This window comes from Rhinolophus sinicus, linkage group LG07 (assembly GCF_036562045.2).
Source record: "Rhinolophus sinicus isolate RSC01 linkage group LG07, ASM3656204v1, whole genome shotgun sequence".
Taxonomy (NCBI): Eukaryota; Metazoa; Chordata; class Mammalia; order Chiroptera; family Rhinolophidae; genus Rhinolophus; species Rhinolophus sinicus.
The window spans coordinates 28662856-28683200 of NC_133757.1; the positions used below are offsets into that span (position 1 = coordinate 28662856).

The 20345-nt window shown below is 38.9% G+C and overlaps 1 protein-coding gene across 1 annotated transcript in view; it reads left to right on the forward strand.

Annotated features, from left to right (window-relative positions):
- MYOF (myoferlin) overlaps positions 1 to 20345 on the forward strand; it is a 127739-nt gene that overhangs the window by 62673 nt on the left and 44721 nt on the right. The window contains exons 20-30 of the mRNA XM_074338694.1: positions 791 to 881; positions 1000 to 1128; positions 1635 to 1759; positions 4486 to 4592; positions 7046 to 7238; positions 8437 to 8592; positions 11420 to 11551; positions 14415 to 14578; positions 16860 to 16974; positions 18751 to 18856; positions 20019 to 20164. Coding sequence (XP_074194795.1) covers positions 791 to 881; positions 1000 to 1128; positions 1635 to 1759; positions 4486 to 4592; positions 7046 to 7238; positions 8437 to 8592; positions 11420 to 11551; positions 14415 to 14578; positions 16860 to 16974; positions 18751 to 18856; positions 20019 to 20164 — 1464 coding nt within the window. The remainder of the gene's footprint in view (positions 1 to 790; positions 882 to 999; positions 1129 to 1634; positions 1760 to 4485; positions 4593 to 7045; positions 7239 to 8436; positions 8593 to 11419; positions 11552 to 14414; positions 14579 to 16859; positions 16975 to 18750; positions 18857 to 20018; positions 20165 to 20345) is intronic.

Sequence of the window (20345 nt, forward strand, 5' to 3'; positions counted from 1 at the left end):
TAGTATTATTTGGCCTTAAAAAGGAAGGAAATTCTGATACATGCTGTAACATGGCTAAACCTTGAGGTTACTATGCTAAGTCACAAGAGGACAAATATTGTTTGGTGCCACTTATATGAGGTACCCAGAGTAGTCAAACTCATAGAGACAGAAAGTAGGTGGGAATGGAGAGTTGGTGTTTAATGCATACAGTTTAATGCATACTGTTTTGTAAGACGGAAAGAGTTCTGTGAATGGATGGTGGTAATAGTAGCACAAAAATGTGAATGTACTTAATGCCATCAAAGTGTACACTTAAAAATGGTTAACATAATGAATTTTATGTTATGTGTGTTTTACCACACACACAAAGTTTTCAAAACAATTGTCTGAGTACTTCTGTAAATGAATGACCACAGTCTGGCATCTTACAAGCCACAAGAACCAGCTATGACTATGTTTCATTTTATAGAATAAAGGCACTGGTATGGATGAACAAGGAAGGAAAGGAAAAATCAATTAATAAATATCCCACAGGGATCAAATAATTTTTATTAGCTTCCTAGAGGTGAAGGGTACCACTACTTTACTACTTAGATTACACAAATTGGTAGCAAAGTAGCAATGGAAAAAAAAAACAAATACAACACCAAAAAGTCATGATATGCCAAAGTTAGACAGAAGGCCTCCATATCTCAAATTCAAGGACTACAGTGCTGGGAGTTCTTTCTCCTGGGGCTTTCAAACTAAACTTACTATGGTGAGGAACTTGTCATGTAATTTGAATATTATCACTTATGGATCTCCCAAGTTCACCAATGGAGTACATAGCCAAAGTGGCGACACTATAGTAATAACTGATGTTCTCACCCCCAAGCTGGACAAGTGTATACAGAGACTGGGTACCAAGAGGGATCCAGAACAGACCCTAGATGTGGACAATATTAAATGGCAGAAAGCCCAGGACATAATCAAGTAGAGCAACGTAGGCCATTGCATGGCTCTGTTTGACTGAACAAGGCAACATGTTGCAAGATGTTGGTGAGGCCATTCAGTTTGAAGTCAGCATTGGGAACTATGGGAACAAGTTTGATGCAACCTGTAAGCCTTTGGCATCAACCACTCAATACAGCCGTGCCATATTTGATGGTAAGAGTGACACTAACTTTTCTCTCCTCTACATGTTTACAGTGGGTGCAACACAGGACAAATCCCATGTGTCCAGCGAATGCTTTTAAAAAACAGAAAATTCTTTTTTTTTTTTTTGGTCCCACTTCTAGAAAAAAAAATTTATTTAGAATAGCAGTTTTCGGGGACAAATACATACAATCTAATCTGCTATTCTCTGTATATTTCCTGCTACCGTGTTACATAATCATCACTGATGTTCGGATACATGATCCTGAACCACTAAAAGATTCTAACATTGTTGTGTTCAGTTTACTAGGGAATTTTAGAGATTTTCAAAATAGGCTGAATGAATAAGAACTTTGTGTCACTCAGTTGATTAACTGAATAAAACTAATGAACCTGACTACCCCAGACCATTCCCCAAGCATACGATTAATCAGTAACCGAGTTTGCACATGTCTTTAATACACATGTTGTTTATTTCAAGTGTCCAGTGTTCACTCACTTTCAATATTCTGTACTAGGGAACTACTATTATTACTTGCCTTGGGCCCACACAAAGCCAGTTGTTACCCTAACTTCATACTGGGAGGATATTAGTCATCGCCTGGATGCTGTGAACACTCTCCTAGTCATGGCAGAACGGCTGGTAAGTTTGTCTTTTTTCTGCATCTTCTTTTCACTAGACAGAGTGAATTATGTGTTAGTTAGGATGCAGGCTAAGCCCCTATAACACGAGATCTCAGAACATAATGGTAAGCAAGATAAAAGCAATTTCTTCAGTAACAGTGATCCAAGGCTGTATGGAGGTTCAGGGGTGTTGGGTACCCAGGCTCTTAACCCCTTGTTGCTCTGCCATCACTAAGGAGTTGTTGTTAAGTGTGTGGGAGAGGCAGCTACCACTACAACCACCCTCCAGACTGAGGGAAGGGGAAAAGAGGGGGAGAAGATGACAGAGGCCTTTCCATTGAAGAGAAAGACCCAGAAGTCACACACTTCATTTCGACTCACATTCCACTGGCCAGAATCCTGTCATGCAATCACATCTCACTGTAAGGGAATTGGGAAATTCAGTCTCATATCCAGGAAAGCATATGGCCAGATAAAACTTCTCGCACTGTGAGAAAAGGAGAATGGCTATTGAAGTGGGTGGCAACTCAGTTTCTGCCACAATTTTTATGTGAAGAATAGTGTGGAGAATGGTTCATTCCAATAGAAATGCAAACCTTAGAGCTTTGCTGTGAAAGCAGTAAAAATCTCTGCTGTGGGAAGAGGTGGGTTCAGAAGGACGAGAGGCTGACATTTTCCACTCTTGCTGTAGACTAGAGGCTCTTTCCTTGTTTGGAGGTTGGGGGCTTCCCTCTGGTGGAAGCTGCATAGATATGGTATCTGTGATTATCCATATAGTTGTCATTGATGATGAGAAAGGAAACGTTGTTCGGATTTTCTAATTAACTCAAAGATATTAAGTGTACTAGGTATCAGTACAAAATCTATGCGGTATTCGTGTTTTGTTTTCCAAATTATATTAATATTAATTTTTTCCCTAAGATCTAACCTCTGTCAGGACTGGACCAAGACATGTGAAGGTCCTGGAATATATGTGATCTAAGACTCCATGGAAAAAATCTAAAAATATTGTTTTATGCTATAAAGACAATATTGAAAGATAATTTTAGATTTAAGTTAACTAAAGTATGATTGTCTACATAATAAAACTGCAATGAATATGCAGTACAGTTGTGGTATTAATTCCCTATCCCCTATCTCAAGGGAATTGGTGGAGAATTGGTCATACCTCTATTTTAATTATGTGTTGGGTGTGAAGGGGAGTAGAGTTTGCCACCCCAAAATATGCCTCTTTGGGATATTAGTTTAGGCTGGTCAACCTGGGAGAAGCTCTGAAAACCAAGTAGAATTTACCTTTGCAAAAGGACATTTCCATCTGTGAGGGAAATCTCCATCCAAAAAGGAGATTTCCTCACTGCACCAGGCCTACCTTCACTGCCCATGGAGAAGGCAGGGATGTAAATCTGCATGCCAACTTTACCCTTGTTTTCTGTGCTTTGCTTGGTAACTGTCATAATTGACTCTCCACCCCTAGCATCTTCTTTTGTACTTAGCTGAAGTGGTATTTAAGGTGATGTCTTCCACCATTTTGGCAAATTACCCAGTCTTCCTGGGTCTCTCCCATGTACACAGGAGGTATACATGTTATTAAACTTTAATTTGTTTTTCTCCTGCTACCCTGTCTCGTGTTAATTTGATTGTTAGTCCAGCCAGAACATTGTAGGGTAGAAGATGAGTTTTCTCCCTAACAGGTGTTCAGCTTTTTTTATGCTAGTTCTTCTCATCGGCTTTCTCCATTAACCAAAGTGTTCTAATTTCTTGCTAATCTGGACAGCATGGTGGCTTTTCATGATTAGGACTTTTGACAATCATCGTGGGCACTCCCTCAACCTGCCTGTTGGCAAATGTTCAGAGTGACATAGCAGTATGTTCTGGACTTATCTCGTACTTTTCCTGCCCCAACGCTGGAATCACCATTTCTCCAGGAGCCCTGATTCCTTTTAGTGGGAATGGCATGTTATAAACAAGAGTGCTCACTATTACTTAGATATCATTGCTTCTAGGCCTGCTAGGCAGACAAACTTACACACATACACACACACACACACATATATTTACTTATGTAGCTGTCAATAAACTAAAAACAATGAGTTTGTAAGGACAACTGCAACTCCATTCTAGTACTACAGGGTTTATTCTAGGCTTCCCTATTTCTGTATTTACAACTCCCTTCTCCAACAGTGAAAAACCTGGCTTTCATTATCCTCAATATATTTACTCATTTGTTCAATCCTAAAATCCAAAGATAAACCATTGTGAAAAACAAACTTAGAGTTTGACGTGTTTGTGCTCCTTTAGTTCCTTTAAACTCAGGATATATAGTCAAAATATTGAGTTCAAAAGTTAGTTGGGTTAGTTCAATGTAGTTACGTTTTTCATCTGAAATATAGTTATGTTCATTTGTTTCTGTTGTATATTCATTCCATTTTAGGGTTTCTTCCCCCATCTTTGTTGGTTTTATTTTATTCCTTTGTGGATACATAAAATAGTTACATGGTTTCAAAGGTCAAAGCTATATGAAAAGGTTATCCTATTACGCATATCAGTGTTAATTGCATTTTGAAGAAAAATAAATAGTGCTAAGCTATGGTGAGCATTATTAAATGTTAAAAAAAAAAAACCCTCTGGTTTTTCTGTTAAGTCTTTTTGTGTATTTTTTTCTTGAAAATTAATGCTAAACCTTTACTAGGTATAATAGTGTAATATACAATTACCAATTATTTTCTCTCTTTCCAAATTCTTCAGCAATCAAACATAGAGGTTCTGAAATCAGGGATACAAGGTAAAATTCCTGCAAACCAGTTGGCTGAAACGTGGTTGAAGCTGATCGATGAAGTTATAGAAGACACAAGGTATAGTGATCATATTTGTATGTCCCAGAATTCCCAGCCGTACTTCCCTCCCTTAAACTATAAGAACAAACGAGCCTCTAGAATTGTTTCCAGTGTTTGCCTGAAAAATGAATTTGAATGAGTCAAGCTTCTCAAAAGACTGTTACTGGGAGGAGTCTCTGAATCATCACCAGGAAAAACTTCCCTTTCGGATTTGGTGCCAATTCTAAAGCAGCCTGGTGAGGCTAAAGCTCCAGGAAGCACATCCCTGCACAGTGTCAGACTAGGGGTGAAGTTAGGGGAGATGGGAGCACGTCTGTGCCTCTGCCTCATCAATGCTTGTATACCCACCTCCCCAAGAAAGGTGACTCCTGAATCCCACAGGGAAAAGAAATGCGTCAGTTTTACCATTCAGGACAACGTTCCTAATTCCAACACATTTTAGAAACAACCTTTTTATTTCCTCTTTTACTGAATGCCTAATCAACACTCTGGCTAAACCTTCTTTAGGTGAAGCTACTAGATTTGACTAGAGCCAAACAGACTTTCATAACTGTGACTTGGGAAAACAGCTCAGGTCTCTGTGTATTTGGAAATCAAAGGGGGAAGTGATTCATTCTAAACTCGTTTTAAATATTGGCCAACAAAGCAGTGGACAGGGAAGTTCTAAAAGAAAAGTGTTATTGAATACTTCTCACAAGCAGCAAGAACCAAGCACATTTCTCCTCCTCTGGGCTAGTGCCCTGTCTCCCTGTCTTCTCGTGCCTTCTAGTGGTGTACCCAGGTAATTGAAATGCAGCTGAAAATAAATGGTGATGGAAGAACTGACTTTGGGTGGTGAACACACAATGCAGTATATAGATAATGTATTACAGAATTGTACGCTTGCAACCTATATTAATTTTACTAACCAATGTCACCCCAATAAATTTAAAAAAAAGAAATGCAGCTGAGATCAAAATACTGCTGAGTCCTTGTTTCTATTCAGAGAATTTAAATGTGTGTCCTAACAGGTCATCTCATCCAGTCTCTTTATTTTATAGATGAGAAAACAGAGACCCAAAGAGGTGCAATGATGCATCTGATGCCCAGAGTTGGGTTTATCAGCACAACTCCTCTTCCTGCTGTGTGTTTCACATAGTCAACATCTATTTATTGGCCGTCTCATGTGACTTTTGAGCGACTAGCTTCCATATATATTTTTGCCTCAGAGAATCATTCCAAGGACTTAACCCTTCCAATGCATTGCCATAATTACTAATGTAACCAAACAGAAACATTTGGTCATACTTTAAATATAGAAAATGTGAATTTTAAGGTTAGCTGAACAAAACACAGAAATATCTATGTTCACTGTTCTTGAAGAATCTGTTTTTGAAGAACTGTTTTTGAAAAAATTAAATTGGAATCTTTTTAACTTCGTGTAACAAGAAATTTGTGTTTAAGGGGAGTCATGCTAGGATTTTCTTCATTTAAGAAGCTAGGTGAAATTCAAGCCAATGGAAATTCTAGGTAGAGACAATGTGAGAAAACTTCCCAGAATTGGTAACAACCTCCCCCTGGGGCCCTGCCAGCTGCCATGGTGAGAGGGAAGCCTGGAAGAAGAAGGCTAATTCTGGTCCCGTTCAGCTGTTCTAGACTTCTCATTTTCAATGAGAGCTTGGCCTACACAAATGGTTCTTCACCTTCTGGGCCTTTTGAATATCTGATGAGACGATGCCAATGATGACGATGACAACATTCTTTAGACTGTGCAACAGGCATTGCTCTAAATGCTTTTCATATACTAATTCATCTACTTCTCACAACAACCCTAAAAGGAAGATGCTATTTTCCCACATTTGAAGAGGGGAAAACAAGAGATTCACTTATCAAGATCACAGAACTAGCAAATGGTGGAGCCAGGATTTGTACCCTGATAGTCAGCTCCAAAGCCTATATTCTTCATCATTATCTCACATTGTTTGTCAACACAGGCATATACTTTTTTTTCATAAGTTCCAGGGATTCACAGACCTCCTGAGGCCCACCCATGGACAACCTACGGGTGTTGGTCTCTAAGTTAAGAGTCTTTCAGCTAAATGGTCTCCAATCTCCCTTCTTCCTCCTTCATTTTGTGGGTCTATACAATGATTATAGAAAGCAAAGGAAGGGAAGCCCATTTCTCCCAAACTGCCACTGCTGTTTCCATCTTCTTTCCAGTGATTCTATGGGCTTTCGGTCAAACCCAAGGAATCGCTTTGGAATTTTAATTCCCCTGCATTCGTCATGAGAGTTAAGAGAGTCTTAACTGGCACGTCTGTTCTACCAATGCCAGATACAATCAACTTGAGCTTAAACCTGGTCATACTGTGGCATCAATTAGGAAAGCGATGTGATTTGAAAGATGGACACCAAACATACATGACTTTGGCATATCTGAAGTCTATAAAGCTATTCTGTAACTCTCTTTTTCTTTCTTTTTTCTTTTTTAGATACACGTTGCCTCTCACGGAAGGAAAATCTAATGTCACAATTCTAGATAGTCAAATCCAAAAGTTGCGGTCTAGATCTCTCTCCCAGATTCATGAGGCAGCTGTGAAGATGAGGTCTGAGGCCACCGAGGTGAAGTCTACATTGGCAGAAATTGAGGACTGGCTTGATAAATTAATGCAACTGACTGACGAGGTAGGACTTTTAAACTATACGAATGTCACTTGATATGAAAGAGGGATTCTGTGGAATGGCACCAAGGATAGAATTGGGTGGTAGAAAAATCTAGTACATTACCTTGGATACTGAGTAGCTATGATGGATGATGAAATCAGGGAGTTATTGGGCTGAGATGCTAATGGGTACTGGGGCTTAACGTCATTGAAGTAAGGGCAGGAGAAGAATTTTGAGTTGGTGGTCCTGGAAATGTATTCAAAGTAGACAAGTCATTATAATTATCATTGTACAGTCAAAGAATATGTCAACTGGAGTGATAAAGTACATTATAATTATAAGATCTGTGTAGTACAGAGGATTAGAATGCTACCTTTGGTTGGGGTTGGGAAGACCTGACTTTGAATCCTGGATCTACCATGTGTAACTCTGGACAAGGGATTCAACCTCTTTAAGCCTCAGTTTCCCCATATGTAAGATGGAGATAAATGTAATATTCAATTCACAGCATTGTTTCGTGAAGATTAAAGAAAATGACGAGTGTAAAAGGCTTAGCACAGTGTAGGGAACACAGTGAGTGTCAGATAAATGTTGGCTGCCATTAATCTCTGTGGACTGGAAAAACAAGAGAATAGAAGAACCTCCTTCTGACTTTCAGAGATTGGGGGCAGGGGGTTATATATTTGTGGCTAGAAACACATTTGAAAAAACATGATTACAGGCAATTTTTATTTTCTATTTTCTATGCTTCAATACTTTCAAAATTTCCTATAGTGAACTAATACCACTTTTACAATCAGGCAAAAAAGGGGTTTTAAAAAACTAAATTGATATTTCAAGTTTGGCACATATTCGATTGTGAGACAGAGATGCTCTGTCTCTGTCCTATAAAAATATATTAAACCTACAGCCCTTTGACTGCTTTTGATGGCTTTCTTTAAATGATGAGTGAGATAAGAGGGGGTATTTCCTAAAATACCTGTCAGAGTCACTGAGCAGGCAGGGTTTTTAAAAGGTGAAACCCCTCTCTGCTCCCCACCCTGTGGGCTCACAGTGTGGTCAGTCCCAGGAAATGTGAGACTCAGGAATGTGGGACAGAGCCCTAACCACAGTGTTTCTTTGCTAAGTGGAGCCCTGAGGGTCCAGCCTGCAGGGTCTCCAGTCTCTGCATTTAGATGAATTCTAGCTTTGCTTTCTGTTTTATCTTCCACTTGACCAGCCGCAGAACAGTATGCCTGACATTATCATCTGGATGATCCGCGGAGAGAAAAGACTGGCCTATGCGCGCATTCCCGCACATCAGGTTTTATACTCCACCGGTGAGGAGAGGGCCTCTGGGAAATACTGTGGGAAAACCCAAACCATCTTCCTGAAGGTATGGCTTCATCACTGTGTGATGTGAAATACTGAAATACAAAATCCATGTTACTGAGAAGAGCCTGCTTTATGATTTGCCCGTCAATGAATGGCTAGGACACCCATGATCAATTCTGTCCCATTTGGGCCCCTTCTTCTAGGGTGGTAATTCCCAGAGAGTGATCTCAGATCTGCTGGCATTCAATCAAAGACACATACGTCCATAGAGGTCTTTGTAATACTGTTATTAACATGGCATCGTAAATGCTTTGCATTCTGGCAATTTTCCACTTCTAATGTCACATGCAAAGCAGTGCCTTTCTTCCCTTCCATTCTAGTGAGTGTTTGGGAAATAGAAAAAAAAGAGAAGGTAATATAGATAGTCCATGGAATCTATGCCCTAACCAAATCTACGCCCTGACCTCAAATTGAAGAATTTTGAGGATTATTACTTGAAGGCAAGTGTCCTGAGCATTTTTAGAGTCATGGACTTGTTTAAGTGCCTGCTGAAAGCTACTGGCCCTTTCTTCTAGAAGAGTGCATATCTTACTTGCATCCAATATTATGAATATGATTAAGGAGCGTCATAGAAGTCGTAAATCCATTCCAGGATCCTGGATTAAGAACTATTTTGTGCATGTATCAGGAGAACCAAAGGGGCTGGAAACAAAGAGACCAGAATAGTTCCCAGTTGCACATTTGACATTTCTTCTCCCTGGCTGACCCCAACTGAATTCTTTGGATTTGGGGGAGAGGAATAAAGAGCAAGAAGAGAAAAAAAAAAAACAGTCAAGGGAGAGTATCCTCTTAAAACAAGGAGATATCTGCTAATTTTTAATAAATGTACTTACTGCTCTTTAATCAGGAGGGTGAAAATAGAACCAGAGTGATTATCTTCTTTTAAGTATCTCTTGGTGGAATAAATTTTACTTAAGATAGAACCACAATTATAATTGACCTCAGCAGTGGGTGGAAGCAAACTGATTAATAAATAAAATTTCACAGGGGGTGGGAGAGGAAGCAAAGTGTTTTTCTCTGTATTAGGTTTTAAAACTCAGTGGATAAACAGCAAAATGCTTTTAAGAGAATGTTTTATATATTTATTGATTTGTTAATACTCATTATCCAGATTAGGAAGTTATTTAATTCAGTGTGTTGTTTTTTTTGTTTTGTTTTGTTTTGTTTTGGTGTTGGGACCCCTTTAACAACAGCAAAAAAATAATATTACAAAAATTATTGAAGACTCCAGAAAGCATTTTTTTATATGGGTTATATCTACTAATATTTACTATAATAGAAATTAAAACTAAGACATTTTAAAAATGTTAATTTATTTTAAAATAATAATAAACCCATTACACATTAATATAAATTGCATGTTTTTATAAAATATGTATATTTATAAATACATTATAAAATATAAGGTATTTTCTTTAAAACTGAGAGAGCAAAGTGATACTGTTTTACATTTTTTCAAACCTCTTTAATGTCTGGCTTCACAGAAATATAACTGGATTCTCATACCTGCTTCTACAATTAATCTGATGGAATAAGTTGTTTGGTTGAAGAATATAAAGAGAATCTCACCTCACATAGATACGTAGTTTGAAAAGGGAGGAGTATTTGAATAATCTTTTCAGATAATTATAATACTCATCTCTGATACAACACCAAACTCAACAAGTAGTAACTTTTAAAAGGTTAATTACAATGTGGTATTTTAAACCATATCAGTGAACTTTTTATTCTCTTCTACATTAAAATCCATTGGTCTATCTTGTACTTTGAATGGCTCTTTTGTCCATGCATGATTTTGTAACATTAAGCATTGACCATTTGGAAAATATTCGTTCACTGAGTTACTCAGATCTTCCTAATGTTGACACATCTCATCACACAACATATCACCTTAATTATCACATTCATTAACATCACATTCATTAATATCACTTATCAGAAAAATCTTTATGTATCGGGAAGCTATCAAGCTCACCGTGACGGATACAAGTTTTCCAAAATTCTTATTTTTACTTGAAATCTTGAATTTTATTCTTGGCAAGAAAATACAGTCAATTGTTGTCCTTGAAGTGATAGGCTCCGTTTGTTTATGTTCAAGAAAGTGTCTGCCCCATACCAGAGTCTGAATAACCATATTTGTCTGTCAATCGCTGTGGCAAGTAAAAAAGGCACTTCATTAAAACAAACAAACAAAAAACCGCTAGCTCAGTTCACAACTCAAACAATTGCTCAGGAACTTTTTATCAAGACAAACACTTATTAATATACAGCAGAAGTACTTTATGTATACTTCTCATTTCATCACACAAAATACTAAAAAGTCTTGTACTTCAGGATCATGATTTAATAAGATCAGTATTTTTACTGCTTTATCGAGGGAATGCTTAAGTAATACTGGCATTTTATTTTCTTCACTGATAGTGATGAAGAAAACAATTACTACCGGTAGTTTGGTGTCACTGCCTTGATTCCTGCTACAGTGCCTGGAGTTTTATCCACTGCTGCTTTTGCACCATCAGTGCAAATGTCAATACAGTGGAAAAGACAAGTAACATCTTAGTATTATTAGGAAAATAGTTTTGACCTGTGAACCTCCTGGAAGGTCTCAAGGACTCACAGGAGTCCATGCATCATGCTGGAGAACCACTGCTTTGGTTATTATTTTAGTCTTTGCTGTAGGGCCTTTGGAAATATTGTAACTATGCAAACATAAAATTAGACTGGTGAGAGCAATGATTAGATATTCAGGCTGCTTTTGGCTTGAATTTAATATCACAGCATGTGTGCTGTGCCCAGCATAACATATCATGTTATTGTGCATCTCACAGTATCCGAAGGAAAAAAACAATGGACCAAAGGTGCCCGTGGAGTTGCGAGTGAATATCTGGCTGGGCTTAAGTGCTGTTGAGAAGAAGTTCAATCGATTCGCAGAAGGAACGTTCACTGTCTTTGCTGAAATGGTACGTTTAATGTCACTCTTTTGGGGAGCTGGTACTTTTACTTTTCATCCTTAGAGAAAATATTAACATATCAAAAACCATCACTGCCATCATTACTACCTACCGTCCCTTTGTAGGACCATAAACTAAGGGGAAAGATTGACTTGAGGTTTGATTGTCAGCACTGGGACACTCAGAGTGATTCACACACAAACAACCCAGGAATGAGGGCACTTGAGAGGTGCAGACCTTGAGAAGCTACTTGGGGTCAGGAGTCTTTAAGCCACTGAGACTCATTTCTCACTGAGGGGAAGCCTCCGATGGGTTTGCCCAAAGGCAAAGAAAATGCTGCCCGAATACTTCAAAAAACAATAGACATAATTTGTAAAACCTTCCCTGAGTTAAAAATCCACTTAGTTAATTAAAAGTCTCATTACAATTATACCAATGAAAATAATTTTCACAAACTTTTATAACTAAAAGCAGAGTTATTTGGATTAATTTTTTCCCTACTATTTTTAACTCAGAGCACGTACCGATGTAAACTTATTAGATATATTCGGTGGGTGTCTTCTGACAATTTTCTGATGAACTCCTTTCTTCTACAGATGGGCTTTCATACTCAGATAAATGGGGTAGAAGACTATCATCATTCTAGTTAAATTGTACATGTGCTCCTATACCTCATATTGGTTCAGGATTGTGGTTCTCATGGGCAAGAAAACCCTTGGCCATCTTTTATTTTCACTTTTTATTTATTTAAAAGTACCTGGCATATAATTGGTTTCTGTAAATATTTATGAATAAATACATGCATACACGGTAACAGAATTTATCCATCCGTCCATCCACTCATCCAAGCTTTTAGGGAATGGTGGCTTTATGTCAGGTACTGAGGCAGGTACTGAAACTGATGAAGAAAGCCAAGTCCTGTCCTCAAGGATCTTCTCATCTATTGCAGTGATTGTAAAACTGAATGTCTTGTCAAACATGCCAACTGCCAGAACCACCCCAGGGTTTCTGCTTCTGAGTTAGGTATTAGCACCAGCAGTAATTCCAATGTGAGTGGATATGGAGCATCAGTGGATAAGTCTGAGAAACAATGAAACATGTGGGAGACACACAAAGTCCTCACAGCACAGGTTTAGAAGTGCAACTGGAGATAAATAGAGGGTGTGCTGGGGGCTACAGGAGAGGCCCTGAGTAGTGGACACTGGTGTCCAGTCACCTGGGCAGTGTGGAGTGGGGGCATGAAGGCACACAGAGGAGAGGCTTGCTCCTGCATTCCTGTAGGGTTTCTTGGCATCCACACGCCCTCTGGCTGGAACTAAGCCCAGAGAAGCTAGCACTGAGCATGGAGCAACCAGTCCAGAACTCCCTTTCACCCTTTCTCATTTCCAGATCATTCCATGCATAGAGCAAACTGGAGTTTCAGTTCATGTAAAGAATTGTTTTGTGTGACTACCCATTTCAGTTGTTTTGTGTAACTCTAGTTTCTCTAGATTCTAACATTCTGTGAATACCAGTAGGGGCACATTAATAACAATAATGGAAATTTCACTGGTTCTTGCCTTCCTGTGCTAATACCAGATCTCAGTTCTGTGCAAAATACCCCCCACTTCAGATTTCTAGAGGTCCCTGAAGTGCTTCACATGTGCAAATGGTCCTGCCTCTAAGCTGCTGGTTAAAGGCTTTTGCTTCAGAGCCACACGGGTCCCCATCTCCACTGCTGCTGATCCATGCCAAGTTCCTTGCCTGGGATTTTACTAGAGCCATACGAGCTTCCAAGCAGAAGTGGTAGGAATGCCTTGCTCCTTCATTCTGTGTCCTTGTCACTTGGAAACCAAAGGAGCTGTGCACATGCCCCCAAGTCTCACAGACCCTGTGACAACAGCTCCTTTAGCTGCAGCCTGAAGCTCATTTCCTCTCAGGGCTTAGAGCCAACATCTGATTCAGGCATTATAGTGTCCACTTCATCCCGAATTACCCACTAGGCTCCTACTGCAACTTCTTCCTTCCTCCTTCAGCCAAGAACTCCCCTGTCACTTATGCACTCACTTTCTCAGTGGGTTCATCCACAAAAAAAAAAAAAAAAAAAAAAAAAGAAATTTCAGCTTGGACCTAAATAGGGACACTCACTCATGGCAAACCTCAACCCTTCTGCTAGTTGACATAGTGAAGAGTAGATCATTGCAGATTTATAAATTCTAATTTAGAAAGGAATGCCCTGTAAACCAGAGTCTGCTATTTCCACTAAACCTAGAAAGGTCCTTATCTACCTTCTTTACTCCAGTGGGGATGAAGGCTCAGAACTTTTAGGGCCCATAAAAGCTGGGTACTAAAGAACCTTCATGTTTCAGATGGGTTCTTTGTGAACTGCCTGAGAAATGTAGCATCGATTATAATATTGTTTCTATGGGGAAATATGCCCCAACTTCTAGGCAGTAGACTGGCAAATAAACTTATTATAGAAGCCTGCATATTCATAAATTGAGGACTTTTATAGTTATCTAAAAGATTAGGTTCAGAGAACTATTTGGAGCTATTCAAAATAATAATAGAAACAACTAGCATGATATACCACTGTTTACAAAGCACTTTCTCAATTATTTGCATATTTGAACTCCAGAACAACTTTATAAAATAGTATTATCCCCAGTTTACAGATGGGAGCACTGAGTCTTGGAAAGATGAAGGATTTACCGTACATAAGTTGCATAATCAGTAACAGCCCAAGTTCAGTCTATACCTTCTGAATATAAAGATTTAATTTCCATTGCTAAGCTTTTTCATTTCTATTCTAAGGCCTAGATGGACTTGAAAATTTATGAGCTAGCTTTATTTCTTGCTCTCTGATGGTATTTCTCCTTTTTTTTTTTTATAGTATGAAAATCAAGCTCTTATGTTTGGAAAATGGGGCACTTCTGGATTAGTGGGTCGTCATAAATTTTCTGATGTCACAGGAAAAATAAAACTCAAGAGGGAATTCTTTTTGCCTCCAAAAGGCTGGGAATGGGAAGGAGACTGGATAGTTGATCCTGAAAGAACGTAAGTTTTCCATTTTCTGAGAAAAAGGATTGCAATGAAGCTTTTCCCTAGAAATTGCTAGATGAATCTTCTCCACCATCATTCTTGGTAATATTTATGTAACACACTGTGGAGTAAGTCCATAGAAATTCATAGAAACTTGAAAGATGTCATCAGTGTCCCATTAAACAAATATAAAAGCCCCTGATACTAACACTTATTAAGAACTTATTATGTGTGACTGTGTCAAGCAGTGTGCTCAGCAATGACATCCTCTTATTGAATCTAGACTGAAGCCCTACAAGATAGGTAGTGTCAAAAATTATGAAGGATCTTAGATTTTTACCCCACTTATAAGCTTAACAAGGTCACCTGCCACAGTTTCATGGATGCTGGCAGGAGACACAAGACTCCTGGTTCAGAGACAAAGGACTTTATTGCCCACAGCAATAATAGTTCCAGAGTATTAACATTTACTCTACTTCTCTGAACCCCAATTCCCCTAGGGCAACAAGAAGACTGTCAGATGACACTTGCACATGCAGTGGATTGTGTGACAGGAGAGGAACCCTGAGCTTAGGGAACCCAAATATTTTATAATGGGTAGTATGCTATCTCTGCTCTGAAGAGATACTACTGTATCTATCTTGTTTCCCATATAAACATCCTTGAAAAGATAGTCTATAACAAAAGTTATGGGGCCTCTGTGCAGAAATGAAAGCGACTCACAGAGATTTATTCTCCCAACAAGTCTTATCTCAACAGATGAGGAAACTGAGTCCTAGAGAGATTCAGCAATTTATCCAAAAGCATACAGGTTGTAAGTGGTACAAGTGGTGGGCATCAAAACCATCACTCAACTATTATGCTGGAACATCTGTAAGAAACAGTAGAGGGTATACTTTAAATGGGTAAATTGTATGATATGTGAATTGCATCTCAAGAGCTGTTATTAAAAAGAAAGAAATAGAGGGGCAAGCGTGTTTTCCCTGGAGTCTGGGGGAAACCAAAGCCTGGATTCTGAGTGTTGCCAGCAGCATTGGGACTGGATTTCCCTCCTCTCTCCATCTCATGACAGTGTACTTGCGTTTGGAGGAAACAAGCTTGTGAAGTTGGGTTTTATGTATGGCCTTAAACTAGAGTTTGTGCTCTCTATGTCCATATTTATTTTCTGTAATCACATAGGCATTAGAGAAATGAGTGTGCTGGGTCTGGTCTGTTAAGACCCAGTGTCTGCACATGATTGCTTTTAACCCATGACCGCTTACTTTGGATGGAGTTGGGGTTGCTTAATACGGAGAAGGAAAACAGGATTTGAATTGGACAGAATGAAGGAAGGTTAATGAGGACAGGGAAAGTCAGGGGTCATTGTGATTGGAAAATTAGAAAGTCAAAGCATGTCACGGCTGGATGGGACCCCACAGGCAGCAGTCAGTTTTCCTATTTTCTGGGGCCCAGAGAAGTGATGGATGAGCCCAGTTTATACAAATAGTTGGGACTATTTGTTTTCTGATTTCTTTCCAATGCTTGATTCTAGGGTAGGATACAGCAGGGAAAAGATGTAGTGATGGTAAAGGAAAAAGAAACCTCACTTGAGTGGATGCCTGGCAGAAGATTTAAGTCAAAATTGGAACCTCTGTACTTTCTTCTATGGGTTGTCAAAATAGTTCCCAATCCAAGAAGAAAATTGGCATGGCAGAGAGTCAGTATAGATTTTTCAAGGGCCTAAATGGAGTTTGGAGTCTTAAATGACCTGGTTTGGCTGTCTACCTAGGAACTATCCAGAAAATTTAAACTCTTCCCTTCAGTTTGTGTTACATAGACTGAGCAAGCCACGAATAAAAATTTCCATAGTTGGCCTCACGAGACTGTCTCCACTCCGATTTTTTAAAATAGGGGGAATAAGGGAGGACGACTCTCTATTCTTTTGAACTGTTAGCCAAGAGTTTTGCTGAGAAAAAGCTGAGCGGCCCTAAACTGAAACAGAAATATGGAACATGAGGTCCTCAGAAGAAGCTGCCCACAACCCTTTTTCCCAGTCCCCACCCTAATTACTGAGAAAGAGCAACCCTGCTAATTTGAGGAGCTCTGTAATTTAGGTCTCATTGTTCCAGCAGGCCCCTTCTTCAAAGGAATGTCAAAAGTTATTAGTACAAAGAGGAGTCTGAAGTGGAGAACCCACAGGGCTAGAGTGAGGTGGGAACTGGTGCCACCCCCAGGCTGTAGATGGTTCCGGATCATTGGAAAGAGCTGGGGTTGTCGGCTACCATTTCTCCTTGGGTAACACAAGCCTCGCCTGCAGCTTGCTGACTGAGGCCGATGCGGGTCACACGGAGTTCACGGATGAAGTGTATCAGAACGAGTGTCGCTACCCTGGGGGTGAGTGGAAGCCAGCTGAGGATACGTACACCGATGCGGTGAGTGGCCTGCTCCCGAGATAGACGTGTTAGCCCTTTGGACCCATGATCTGCGAATCCACCAACCACAGGCGTGGCTTCCCCTTCTGCTCCATCTCATGTTCTGAACAGCCTTGCATTTATAATTTAAGCCACGCAAAGTGCACCTATAATTATTTTCTATAGAAAAGCCATTGGGCCTATTTAACTAGATGTTGGTATATGATAAAGAGTGGGTTGTGCAATTTTTTAAATTATGCATATTCACTTATTATTTAAGTAGTTTTAAAAGTCATAACAAACTGAATGCTCATGTCTTTAAAATTTTCAAACAGCATAAAAGGAGGTAAGTAATTCTCCACGATCCATATGTCACCCCCCCAGAGATAACCACTAATAACAGTTTTCTGTTCATATACAAGTATATAACTCCCACCCCCACCTGAACAGAATTGTGTACATAGTTCTACAACTTGTCATTTTCACATAACAATATATCTTGAACATCTTTTGATATTAATACATATAGATTTTGTTTTGTACATTTTTTTCTTTGCCAGACCCAATGCTGTTATTATGAAAATTTTTTCTGTTACTGTTAATATATATTAGCCTTTATTAGAGAAAAGATAGTTGTAAAAATAGCCCTGAAATATTTATGGACCCCAAAAAAGAAAAAGACATTTTCTCTTTAAAATCGAGGTTTGCTTTTAGAAGATTCTGGAGTCTTGATTTTTGAACCTTTAATAAGTGTTTCATTACAAGTTAAAGAAATGGGTAGCATTAGATCTGTGTAATCCTACCGGAATAACGTTGCTCTAATAAGCTTTAAAAAAAGAAAAATGCCTGCAGAGTGTTTTATTATATGCACCCACTATAATTTATTAACTAATCCTCTTGTGGACATTTAGGTTTTTTTCCAGTCTTTGGTTTTTATAAATGATGTGACACTGAACATCTGTATACATACATTTTTATTCACTTGTGAAAGTTTATCTGTAGGAGAGACCCCTAGATTGGCTTGTTCAAAGTTTCAATGCATATACAATTTTGGTAAATATTTCCAAACTACTTTCAAAGAAGTTGTATAAATTTATATTTCCAGCAGCAGCATATTAGAGCGCTGTTTTTCTAAACACTCACCATACCTCTGTAATATTTTTGTCCATACATGAAAAAATTGTATCCTGTTATTTCAATTCAATTTTCATACTCTCAATTTAAAGTGAACCTGAGTATTTCTCCATATGTTTATGGACCACCTTTATTTCCTTTACTATGAACTTTTTTCATAACACTTCATCAGTTTTTATGCAGAGCTGAAGTCGATGGTTAGCATTAACTTTGCTCAGTCTTTCATGACTAGCATCCACAACCTCCAGCAGCATTACCCCATACTTGAAAACATGTGTTTTTCATGCTTTATCCATTTCTGATGGGCTCTTTACAATATAACCCCTCCCAAAAAGTGTTACACCATTTTGTATTATTAAGTTGAACCATATGAAACTTCCGATATTTGATCATTTTTGCCCGACAGAAACAATTTCCCATGGTTCAACCTAGCATATTCCTTAATAGTGGAAACAAAAGGTATTCTTAAAAAACTAATTTTTATATAGCAATTGTGCCTAAATAAAGATTAGAGATTTTTCTGGGTAAGATTGATATCTAGTATGGTATGTAAGTTAGCATGTGAATACCAGAGTTAAGTTTGAGGAATCGTATCTCACTTTTGTATCTCACTTTTGTATCTTACTTGACACTATGGCTTGCTCCCTTTTTTTTTTTTTAAAGAACGGTGATAAAGCCGCATCACCCAGCGAGCTCACATGCCCTCCAGGTTGGGAATGGGAAGATGATGCATGGGTATATGACATAAATCGTGCAGTGGATGAGAACGGTAACATTTTAGATTTATTACCTCACTAGGGGCTCTGCTGCATGGGCCTGGTTAGCCAGAGTGAAGTTTCCTTTGGAGGGAAGAGTCTTAGCCCGTTGGTCTATGATAACCAGGACATGTGGTTTTACCTAGTATAACTGTTCAGGTGCAAAATGGACAAGCCAGTGCTTGGACAGGTATGGGGTGTGGGGACTGTCAAGAGTGAGGAATACAAGGTAACAGGGTGCTAGGTGGCTGGACTTTGAGAAGCCAGGGATTTGGGATGGGAATGTGGAGGGAACTGAAGTGCAAATTTTCTCTCTTCTAACCATGCCTCATACCCTCCCTGGAGACCATAAAATACCTTCAAAGTCCTAGTCAGCAATAATGTGGATTGTTGACATAGCTACTGTAAATGGTGTTTATCCTTTACCACGAGCAGTAATCTAATATTAAATAAACTAGGTACCATTTGGAATTATCAAAAGAGAAAATGTATTTTTTTTTTCATTATAAGAGGGAATAGTACACAGAAAGAACTAGCATTGAGAAAGAGGAGTTCAAGATTTCAGACAGATGATAAGTTCCTTGCTAATCTCAGTGCACACACACCAGGCCTGGTCATAACAGTTAATGTTGAATGAGCACAAACTACGTGCTGAGCTCAGCCCCAGTGCTTTCCATGGTTATTTTGATTAATTTTTAATTTTTATTTTTTTAACAAAAGGTATGTTTTAACTTTATGCTGGGGAAATTGGGCCACAGGTAGGTTTACCAACTTGCAAGAAACTTCTTTAGTATACAGCCAGCATGTGGTGGTGCTGAGATTTGAACTGAAACTATATGATTGATTACACAGGCCACACACTCTTAACCGGTGTTCTCTTCTGCCTCTTGTACTGTGCTTTATTCTTAGATGCACTCAGTTACCATGAATGACTGGAGGTATAAAAGTGGCGGGAAATCCACAGTGACCAAGGAAGCTTTCTGAAGAGGGAGCCAGGGGAATAGTGCTGTATTCACTTTGGCTGAATTACAGCAAAGTGGAAGGAACAGGGCCATTCAGTTGTGACAGGAGAGAATATTTGGGGGTGGAGAGGGTGACTGAATATTTCCTGGAAGTTTATTTGGCGATCTGGCAAATGCATCTCCTTTGGCTAATGGTTCACTAACTCTATTCCAGGCTGGGAGTATGGAATTACCATTCCTCCTGATACTAAGCCCAAATCCTGGGTTGCAGCAGAGAAAATGTATCATACGCATAGACGGCGAAGGCTGGTCCGAAAACGAAAGAAAGACTTAACACAAAGCTCTTCAAGTACTGCAAGGGTAAGAGGGGCAGAAATTATTTTGGTAGCATGATGGAATACTGGCAATAGCGCTTGGAATAATATACATAAGGATTCGAATTCTGGCTTCATTTTCTTTCTCATCTGCAAAATGGGTATAATATCATACTTCAAATTAGGATATAGTAAGGCTTAAATGGAATAATAATAAATTAAGTGGA